The following is an 11,547-nucleotide window of genomic DNA, read 5'->3' as shown; positions in this document are numbered from 1 at the left end:
ATGCACACCATATTGAAAACATCTGGCTTAATTGCAAAATAAATAAGTCAAATTGAGCCAAAATTTTAATCTTTTTCTGATACCTAGATCCGAATCACAGTCCTGCCACCCACCTAGAGGGACTGTGATTAAAGTTAAAAGTCGCGTTTCCCAAACTATTTTAATTTTCTAGACTCTTGATCTTGTCCTCTCTTCCTCTTGTCTCCGTCCGATGAAGCCCTTCATAACCATTTTTTCTCGTATTTCCCCCACACAAAGGTGTCCCTCCTACATGCTAATCTCCGGCTGCCAGTTTTCGGGGGGGGGGGGTTGACGAAACTAGAGCGAACGCACATATTGTACATCAAATCAAGTAACAGAACAGCTTAAGCTTATAATATACGTGGGCGGTTGAAATAATCTTTCGGAATCCCAAACTCAGAAGATTGACAGAGAGAATACAAACATATGCCGTCAACTTACGACTAATCTACACCAGTAGTGGCACACTTCAAGCGTTGAAATCAGGTCTGCTCTAGCTGTAGCAGCGTACTTTGATTAATTTTGAACAAAAATTCAGTGTCCAAAGAAAAGTTTTGATATTCCAGCATTATATGACAGTGGCGCTTCAATTGTTGTTCTCGATTATCTGTCTTTATTTGGACCTTTAAATTGTCATGTGTGACGACAACATGCATGCTTAGGTAAACACATAGGGCAACAAGGACCTCCAAGCTGGGCCACGAGAAACTAGTTCTTCTCGCAGCTCGACCTACAGTCATTTAAGCCCACCTACGCTCATTTTTCCCGAAGGGAACTGAACTGTCATATATATATAAGTCCGTGTTACTTACCTGTGTGACAAGAGAATAATAATGTTTTCCTTTTTGTCCGTCTCTGTTTTTCACTTTATCCCTATATAACCTTTACTGTCTGTCAGTCTGCCTGTCCGTCTGTCTGTCTGTCTTTCACACTCTCCAATATTCGTCTCTCACTCTCTTCACTATCCCATCCCCTTTGTCTCTGCCTGCCTGCCTGCCTGCCTGCCTGCCTGTCTGTCTGTCTGACTGTCTGTCTGTCTGTCTGTCTGTCTGTCTGTTTACCTATCTGTCTGTGTCTGTCTGTCTGTCAGTCTGTCTGTCCGCCCGTCTGTCTGTCTGTCTGTCTGTCTGTCTGTCTGTCTGTCTGTCTGTCTGTCTGTCTCTCTCTCTCTCTCTCTCTCTCTCTCTCTCTCTCTCTCTCTCTCTCTCTCTGTCTCTCTCTCTCTCTCTCTCTCTCTCTCTCTCTCTCTCTCTCTCTCTCTCCGTGTGCAAAACTAAACACTCATATACGCTATGAGCAGTATTACATGCTGGACAGGCGGCCGTTTGGTATAAATGACTCGTGTTTTACATTATTTCAAATCTGCTAATTCTAAATAACCATAAGGGCACTCCCTTAATTACACGTCTGCCGAAATCGAAATTATTGTAATCCCGCCCTCGCTGTCAGATATCGAATATCAGGAATTATAAGATTACAGGTATCAAAGTACATATAACTACGTAAAACTGCGGTGTCCTGCGGAGAGGATTTGATACGCTCGATCTTAACGATTTTCTCGGTAAGTTCCCTCAGTATTCTTATGATAACTTTTCATTCAATTTGATGTATGTATATACGCTTACTCACAAATTCACCGCTGCAACTTTATGAAATACCCGTAAATATATCTCTACAAAGTAAAAAGCAGAGGAAGAAAAAATGGATCTTGATAAAGATTTGAGTTGTGTCATTTCCTATCCAACCATATTTTTTAGAGTATGTCGCCAGGAATGATTTCGCTGGTTACAACTATACTGTCCATAGCTACCTTAGTGAGAGCTGAAATCGACCCAATCGGGACAACATCTGTAAGTACATTTTTAAGGTTTTCGTACATTCTTTATAGATGTAATTCATAATATACTCTTCTGACTGATATGATATTTAGTATCTATGTGATATGATAACTGCCGAGTAATGATATAAATGATATAAATTGGTTTATGCGCAGATAAGAATTCTGACATGTCCCAAAGTCAATCGGTTTTTTTTGGTTTTTTTTTTTTTTTTTTTTTTTTGTCATTAAACATATTAACTTAGCATCACCATTGATGTGAACTTCGGTGCATTAACTGGAGCTGAATACGTCCTGAGGATGGGTTCAAAGTCGTGGAAACGCCATTTTCGAAATCGGGACCAAGTTCCTGCACCATAATATTACTTATAAAGTTACAGCATGCTGGCTTTTCGACACGTTAATACGTCAAAGGCGTTCGTTCCACCTCAGTTCTTAAAAATAAACTGGTTCTGCTGGTGAAACAACTGAACTCCTGGTATGGAGGGGGTTTCTTATCGGATCGATGAAACCAGTAGACAGGACATCGCGTACATATTGGGATTCAAGATAAACTCTAAATACTCAATCATTTAACTCCATTAACAACTTTGTTTTGCCTTTTTTTCTTTTGTCTTGATTTTCAGAGCCTTTGCGATGGTAAGTGAATAAAGTCATTTTTTCCACATTTTAATTTAGACCATGAGAAATAGAATGATTTAACAGCTTCGACGGATATATTGAAATGGAAACACCGAGCTACGTAATTTTTCCCCTATACCCAAGGAGTTGGAAGTTATACAAAATAAGCCACATTGTTCGGATATTGTGTCACTTGAGAAATGTCTACTCATTGTCAAAGTTTTATTATACTTGATATTGCTTTGTACCCTATTATACCCTATTTGCTGAAGTGTACATTAAGCAAGGCATATGATTACAGTTTCCAAGATTCTTTCTGTTCCCGTTAATGTGTGCAATAGTCAATGAAGCATGCTATTGGAATCACACTATCCAGAGGCATGCAAGCTTTCGTAACAATTCCCAGTTAGAGTAAAGCACTAAAACGGACAATATCGTGTGCCTTGTTCGTTTAATATTTATGATATTATTTCAAAGGCTGATCAAAGACCACAGTAGACGCAAATTTAATTTTCTCCTATAATTCGCAAGAATATTCCTATTCCTGATCTTCATAACGGTATACCTCCACCATTTTTTCAGAGGTTTTCTGTGGATCGTTCCGATTTGCAATTTGTGATGACGCTGTGAATTGGAATGACGCAAAAGACTTATGTGAACAAGATGGTGGAAACCTTGCCATTTTGGCAGACGAAGAAAATAACGACTGTGTCAAAGATTTCATCTTAGGACACAACAATTTCCAGAATTCTGCAGGTAAAGTGGAGTCTGTCTGTCTGTCCTTCTATATGCATGCATGTATGTATGTATGTATGTATGTATGTATGTATGTATGTATGTATGTATGTATGTATGTATGTATGTATGTATGTATGTATGTATGTATGTATGTATGTATGTATGTATGTATGTATGTATGTATGTATGTATGTATGTATGTATGTATGTATGTATGTATGTATGTATGTATGTATGTATGTATGTATGTATGTATGTATGTATGTATGTATGTATGTATGTATGTATGTATGTATGTATGTATGTATGTATGCATGTATGTATGTGTGTATGCAGGTAGGTAGGTAGGTAGGTAGGTAGGTAGATAGATAGACTATTTCTGTATCTCTGTTAGTTTTTCATTGAACTTCAGAAAACTCCCTCGATGGTTGTAGAAGATTGCCGATATAGGCCTGACTTATGGCCTTTCTTTCTGAGACAATAACCCCCCCCCCCCCAGCAGACGCCCCTGGTATCTGTTTGATGAAATAAAGAAGCGATACCTATCACAAAGCATCTCTGACAAGCTTTATGTCTTTTCAAAATAAATTTATTATCATAGCTCAATTACATTTATTTACAAAAAGTGAAAATAATCCTTTAATTCTATGATGATATAGTTGTGCAATTGTAAAAGTGTAATCATGGTCAGTTATCCTTTGAAAAAAAAACATGAGAGACGCAGAGTTGTAGAATAATATTTTCATGTGAATTTATAAACAGTAATTGTTTACATTTTGCAATTATCTTAAAAGCTGGATTCTGGATCGGATGTTCAGACACAGACTGTGAAGGAGATTTTCGATGGCACGATGGCACTGCCTTCGACTTCTTTGATTGGTATAGAGAAGGGGTTTGTGGGAATCAACATGTCCAGTGGAATTCATTACAGCGGGACTGCTGTCAACTTAGGTAAATGGTATTCGATTATTGAGCTCGTGCTGCAGTCGGTTATACTCAGAAATTAGTGACTTTTATACACACACAATTCGTTTGTCACACATTCTGACAACACACTCCATATGTATGACGTTTAGATAATGGACACTTAAATCTACAGTCAACATGCTGTGTCTGCATACTATCAATATCTAAAACTCCCTCTTGCGGTCATCATAGTTCCTCTATAGTTGACTTGGCAATGGCAGAGCGACGTGTAAACTTCATATCCTTTAACTCACAATGTACGTACATTTGGTTCAGGTAAAATTTTATAACCAGAATCCAACACGTACTTCTTTGAGGATTTACTGTTGGCTATAAAAAGCGAAACATTTCTGTATTCTGTATCAAAATTAGGAAAACACCAGCTACATCTGATGATGGAGAACAAGACATTACATGGTACGCTGAAAACTGCTCAGAGAACAAAGGTTTTGTTTGTCAGTATGGTGAGTATTTCCTCAGCGTGAAATCTTCGAGAAATTCTTATAGTGTTATCAGTATTGAGATAATAGGTATCATGCTGCAAGCCGTCAGCTTTATATGTATTTGTAGGAACGCCATTTGATTTGTTTATGTAGCAGCAGCACCAGATTGTTTCAACTTATATGTGTAATTTTGGTGGCGAATGTTTGTTCAAATTTCGAAGCGTTTCTCCAGAACATTTACTTCTAACTGCAACAACAATTTTGATTCCAAACCTGATAGAAATGATATAAATTTCTCATTATATATTTCGTTGTCTGCTAATTTATTCCATAATAACGTTTAAGTAATGAAGATGATTATTATCATCATCATCCGTATCACTAATATCTAACTGGTAATTTCTCCCTTTCTCTGAATTACCTGAATAAACGACCATTCTTCGCCACTAGAGATCAACAGAGGTAATTAAAGTCTTTGTGTCATGATAATTTTTCAGAATATTTATGCTGCATGCCCATAATTATTTCGACGAAATCGTGCAAAAAATGTGCTTACGTTCTGCGGGACATCGAATTTTAAGATTATGCTATTGAAAATGGTAACATCACAAGGACGATTTTATTGACACCAATCATCATGCTACGTCATTTACATATATATTTTGTTGACCTAACAAACATCCTTGAACAACTGAATTGAGCTTATTTACATTGATTTCTCTGTTTCCAAATCATTACTGTTTGATTGAAGGGGCGAATTGGTTAACATGGGGTCAGTGGTCAGCTTGTGATGCTTCCTGTGGGCCTGGCATCAGAACCCGTTCTAGAGACTGCTCAGACGGCAGTACGTTCAGTTGTCCTGGACCAGCTACTCAAACAAGGGAATGCGAAGACATCGCCTGTCCTGGTTAGTGGAAACATGCAACTCTTCTACATATTAACTCTGTCCATTTATCGAGATCGAGGTTTTTTCTCTAAAGTATACAGAATGTCTGTAAAATATCAACAAAATAGATGAGTGCTTAGGCAACGGTATCATTGCTACATGTATCATGACGCGCTGGTAATAACACTGATCTCAAGATTAATAAGAGTGCATTGTGCCGTACCTGTTGATGGCACAAATACAGCGATCTGATTGGCCGAGACATGACAATAACAATGCATGCTATATTAGGATAATGTAGCACAGTTGGAAAACGCATGAGCTTTCACCATGAGCAAAATTCCTTTTTTGACGTTTCATGCCAGAATTTCAATATACTTTTAAAATGTCATATCAATGCACCAGCTCATCAACGGGTAGGCTACACCACTTAGTTTTGTGGCCAGTTCAGTCAAAATAATACACTCGCTATCGCTCGTGCATTTATGATAGTATACCGTCGCTGGGTGTACGCTGTATTGCTAAGAAGCATAAAAGGTTAACACACCTCTGCATCGATTTTATTTGCTTCATTAATAGATGTAACCATTAAAAAGATGTTGTTTTGTGATATCTCTCTAGATTGTTCAAAAGTTTGTGAAAATGGTGTGCTAGATGATGGTTGCACGTTTTGCGTTTGTGTCGGAGACAAGCTTTCCGGAACAGTGACTGACATTGCTGGAAGGCCACTTGAAGACGTCTTGATTTATCGTGTAGAGGACTTAGTAAACCCCATTGCGACAACGAATAGCGCTGGTAATTTTGAAGTGGAAGACGTGTGTGCAGGTGTTGCATTCACATTCAGAAAGGACAAGTTCAGTCCAGCAACAAAGACAGTTGCCAACGGACTTACACTTGAAGTTGAGCTTGATCGCTTGGGTGAGTGTCTGCATGCCCTAAATATTTGTGTATTGCGCTGCTTCCTCGGTGTGCCTATTCGTTTGCTCGTATGTTTTTGAAATAGTTTCTTGTTTGTTGCCCTTTTTCTACGTCTTGCCAACGAAGAGAATATGTAACTATTATCTCTTAGTCCTTTCTGATATAATTTATTCCAGAACCTGTTATAGTGATTGAGCATCCCCAATCAAAACTTAGGATGGTTGGACAAGGAGTATCGTTTTGCTGTAAAGCCAAGGACAACCAGGATGGCCTTTACTATGAATGGTCAGTGGCTATTTTAATGTATACAGTGATAAAATTCCCAAACAGAATGTTGTGTTCCACAGGTTGACCACGCTTCTTGTAGGAATACAAATAGACTATACCCTGAATGTCACAACCGAATACACAGAAATAATCCCCCTGTCACCAGAGGGGGGGGGGGCGTTGATGACGTCACAGCCTCCTTCGAGACCTGCAACCTGATTTAGACGTTACTGAGCACTGAAGTAGTAAGTGTATTGGCACTCAGCACTTGGTCCAACAGATGAACGAAGTAAATAGTTGCAGAGATTAGGGCTAGAGCTAGGACACGGTGACAATCCGACTAACGAAAAGCAAGTCAGACCGTTGGAAGCAAAGCAAGAAATGTTATTGTATTAAATCACATTAAATCCTGTAACCTTGCTCAGTCTTTAGAAACGAAATCCTGGTCGGGCATTAATGGATAGTAAAAACGCCATTTTCAATTAAGACAGCGGAGACAAGGAGTTGCACAGCTGGTCAAAACTGCGCAATCAAGTGATTAAAGTCACGTTCGAGCCTGTGGCGTCGTATAGATGGACTCCTTATAATACTTGAAGCTCCCTCAGTGTATTTGGTTGTGGCACAAGATATGTGCATGTCAATGGCTTGTAATAATGGTGAAAACAAATGGAATATTAAATGTCAGTATACATTTAGGATTTCCTTTGTTCCTATTTGAAGAAGAGCGTTGTTTTACACGTATGCCATGATAATTAATGCTCATGCTCCGTCATTGTATACCGTTAGGTTCAGGAATGGTGTCGCGATTGAGGACAGTTCTGACAACATCCTGACTTTGACTGACCTCTCACCTGCTGATGCTGGTGACTATCAGTGTAGAGTTAATGGCGAGGGTGGCTCCCAGTATTCCGAGCATGCCTCACTTAGAGTCATCAGTATGTATTCATAACTTTTTTAGGTTTTCTTCATGAAGCCGTTTTACTGTTATTAATTAAATATAGAAAATGAAATCAAGTAAATTTAATAATATGCGGCGAATAATTGCAGTCAATGGTGGACTGATCATTTTATCGGACGTGAAAACATTAGCATCAAATTTGTGCAAATGTTGATTATATTCATAATTATCACGATTGGAACTAATTTGGGATAATTGGACGGTGAAGTAATGTCGATTTAATCTACAAATGTCATCTCATCTGCTTTTCTTTTTATATTATACACTTGTTTTTATAAGTTATTTGTAACATCGCGGCATTCAGCCATATGGCACCTAACACTTTTGAGAAATTTGCAAAATATGAAAATCCAATTATCCCAAATTACTTCCAATCGTGATATTATTAACCAACTGTCTCATAATGCTCATGATGATCATCATGTTTTTGTCGTTATTTTTCTAATACCAGGATTAGAAGAAAGAGTCTGTGACACGTCCCCTGATACAAAATTATTGAAGCTGCCGGATGATTGTGAGGATGAAAATGGTACAAGATACTACGACGTAGGGACATGCAGTAGAAACAAGTGCCCATCAAACAATGACGATGACTGCCTAGATTTACAAGAAAATTGCTGCGCTCCAACGATGAATGCTATTCACGATATTTCTTGTAGGGGATTTTCAATACAAGTTAATGTTGTCACTGAGTGTGGTTGTGTACCCTGTGGCAGAGAAACAATAATGGTTAGGGGCAGGGCAATGGCAGCGGATGATGGTTCTCCATTATCCTTTGGCCCAGTATACGTTCAAAATGAGGAGGTTGATAGAACAAACGGCGATGGTGCATTCAATTTTGAGGTTTCAAAAGGGGAAACGCGCGTAGCAGTTACATTTAAAGACCGCCTAAATGCTTTAATCGACACAACAAAGGTCTTACCCTTGGATGCAGAAAATGCTGTTTACCATACAGTAACAATGCAAAGACGTGCTGAAGCAATTACGCTAGATTCAAACTCAGATTCGGATATCCCTATGGCTGGTGATGTCAACGATCCCATCATGGAACTGCATATCCCAGCTGGTTCATTCTGTTTAGCAAGTGGCACCCCCTATACTGGTGATGTTAAAGCTAGCATCACTATGATGGATGTCACTGACCCCATGGCTGTTGACCTAATACAAAGTGACCTTTCAACCCGAGATGCAGAGGGAAATCAAGCATCGTTGGAAACGTTTGGCATGTTTTCAATGCAGTTTAGAGATGACAATGACAATGACTTGAGAGTAGATGGTAACCTGAAGTTGTATATCGACGCTGAGAAGGCAAACATCGACACCTCAGTGACTGATTTACCCCATCTTTGGTTTTTGAATGAGGAAACGGGGGAATGGGAAGATATCGGGGGCCTTCAAATCTCTGAACAAACAAGACGAAAGAGAGAGACTAGCACATTCTTAGTCGGAGACATTGTTTTTTCAGGGTACAGTTTGACGAATTTACCCGTTTGCAACATCGATCAAATTATGTTGCCGAGAAGACTTTGTTTCCTTAAAGTGCGAGCATATACTGATGAATCACTATCCGCTGGTTTGGAAGGCGCCATGGTAACGGCAATCACGAGAGCTCGCGAAGTCAGGTTTAGCTACGAAATTGAGCCTGATGAAGGCAGATTTAACTTTTTCGACACAGCTTTGACTGGACGAGATGGCAGTGCATGCGTGCTGACTTTCTGTGCACGTGACCCATCTCTTTTCTCCGTAAATGTAAAGGTTGAATACGATGGAGAACTCCTACAAGCTGTGCACCCAGACAGCTTTACCAGTGAACACCACCCAGGACAGTGGCCAACAGACTTGCGCGACTCTTTTACTCTGCCAAGCAACCCTGGCGATGAAACCGGCTATGTTACAATGCTAGGGCTTACTCCACAAATGGCTGAAGATGATATCACTGCAATGTTCTATCCCTACTATTACTATTATTATGATTCCTATGGCTACGTGTACAATGACCTTGATTACAAATATGATATATACGATTATGAAAGAATTTTATCGCGTGAACTGGGACCATTTTATTGGCAATGGGACTACCGATATGTCGCGAAAACCTACTGCGAAAAAGCAACAACGGATGAGAACCACCTTGTATTTTTCAAACAAGAAAAAGGGGGATCGCTCAGACATACAACTGAAGAAATCGACCCGGAAAAGGATCGCTCCCCAATATCGTGGTACCCATACGAGAATGAAGACAAGAGATTCTGTTTTATAAAGGTTCTCATTGAAAGTCCAAGAAGTGAACGTGTCAGAGTGTCTAGTTTGACTGGTGGACATCTAGCAGTTGGAAATATAGAATCGTATGGCCTCAGCATAGACGACTCTAAACCGGATCCACCAGTTGCTCAAATTTCCCAGAATACAGCAGCTTGTATCGAATTTAAGTGCAGTGGTTATTTGCGCGAAGGTGACGCCTATGGGAATGAGCGCATTGGTGAACCAAATCCCATTCCCGATCTAACCGTTCTTGAAATATCCCCATCGTCGTCGTCATGGCAACGATGCCAGGTAAAGAAGAACCCTTCCGGACAGGTTTCCATCAGTGATATGAATTCAGATTTATCCGACTTCTTGGTTGAACACAACTTGCAAAACACGGAGGTATTCTCTGAAGATGAAAAGCTGATGCGATTTCAGGTCCCCTTCGTCGACGTCCCTAGTTTCCAAACTGGCATCTATGTCTCCAAAGGTGAGAATGGTTACAACGATGCACTCACCAACTGTTACGCCGGAAATGACGTCGAACACCTTCACCATGATCCAGAGATTCGCCCTGACGAAGCTTGGGCAATAGCCTTCGAATGTGAGTAATCAAATGGGTTATTCACAGAATTGTCAAAGCACAATTTACTCCTGTCTCCTCTTTCAACATTCGTGAACGAATTATGACATCGCAATTTAAGACAAATTAGCTTACCCGTATTGCCCTGTAGTCAATATTTGGGGTCAGACTTTTACCTATTTATCTTAAAAAACTGCATGTAAAACCTCTTGATCTTCAACCCTTGATTGATTTGAATTGACTAACTCTAGACACAAAATTGTGAAAATTACCCGAATGTAAAGTGTTTGTCAATGCCTCAGTTCTCGAATCCTCTGCCACTAAATGAGAAATAAAATACAAGTGTCAATATTTTGGCATGGTAGAACTACTTAGTTTCAATGTATTCCTTTTGAAGTGTAAAAAAAACAATCACGGGTTTAGTGTAAATTCAAACATTCCTTTCTTCCCGTTATTCAACTTGGTACAGGGAATATTACAGGCAACAAAATGCAAATTAAGAAATACTTTTACCAATGAAAGACTACAAGTATGATGTATAGTGCAGCTGTACAATCAAAGTTCCATTAACCATGAGTCATTATATCAATCAAAGGGGAGTAGTCGCCATCTACCATCTTGGAACTCTTGGCGAGTGGATAGTTTTCACTCAGTATAATGGTAGTGGTAAAATGGTTTTCTGACCACTCGGTCCTTTTTGTGAATGTATGCTTTAGTTTTGTCATCTCATCCAAATAAATGTACCCGATCATGGCAATCCGTTCTCGTATGTGTATTATTCTATAATTAAAATATACCAACGACGAATTGACAAGAGGACAAGTTATAGAAAATGGCTTTCAAACAAGCGCTTCTGAAGGTTATTTTGGAAAATTGCCGCTGCACTGATACATTATTAACATGTTCGATTCTCATTTACTTGATACAATATCCCTATTTGAAGCAATATTTGCGTCTTACGTCGGGATGGACCGAATTCAGACTTCATGTTATAATGTTTCTAAAGTAAATGCAAATTGGTGCCCCAGGAAAGAAATCACGACACACCATCTAACCAGGACAACG

The 11,547-nt window shown here is 39.3% G+C and overlaps 1 protein-coding gene across 1 annotated transcript; it reads left to right on the top strand.

Moving 5' to 3' along the window:
• Positions 1–1,523: 1,523 nt before the first annotated feature.
• LOC139139676 (cartilage intermediate layer protein 1-like) lies at positions 1,524–11,237 on the top strand. Its single transcript, XM_070708539.1, has 10 exons — positions 1,524–1,582; positions 1,779–1,871; positions 3,062–3,235; positions 4,012–4,168; positions 4,556–4,651; positions 5,378–5,533; positions 6,134–6,430; positions 6,607–6,715; positions 7,484–7,632; positions 8,107–11,237. The coding sequence occupies exons 4-10, from the start codon at positions 4,069–4,071 to the stop codon at positions 10,509–10,511; spliced, it is 3,312 nt and encodes a 1,103-aa protein (XP_070564640.1). The 5' UTR covers positions 1,524–1,582; positions 1,779–1,871; positions 3,062–3,235; positions 4,012–4,068; the 3' UTR covers positions 10,512–11,237.
• The last annotated feature ends 310 nt before the right edge of the window (positions 11,238–11,547 follow it).

The sequence above is a fragment of the Ptychodera flava genome, chromosome 9 (assembly GCF_041260155.1).
Source record: "Ptychodera flava strain L36383 chromosome 9, AS_Pfla_20210202, whole genome shotgun sequence".
Lineage (NCBI taxonomy): Eukaryota > Metazoa > Hemichordata > Enteropneusta > Ptychoderidae > Ptychodera > Ptychodera flava.
The sequence above is the reverse complement of the archived record's forward strand: the minus strand, read 5'-3'. Positions and strand labels throughout refer to the sequence as shown.

Bases quoted from the DNA above. Each gene is read 5' to 3' on its own strand.
- LOC139139676 (XM_070708539.1), top strand. From the start codon at position 4,069: ATGGCACTGCCTTCGACTTCTTTGATTGGTATAGAGAAGGGGTTTGTG. The intron at 5,534-6,133 runs GTTAGTGGAAAC...ATATCTCTCTAG, and splicing joins CGAAGACATCGCCTGTCCTG to ATTGTTCAAAAGTTTGTGAA. The intron at 6,716-7,483 runs GTCAGTGGCTAT...GTATACCGTTAG, and splicing joins GATGGCCTTTACTATGAATG to GTTCAGGAATGGTGTCGCGA.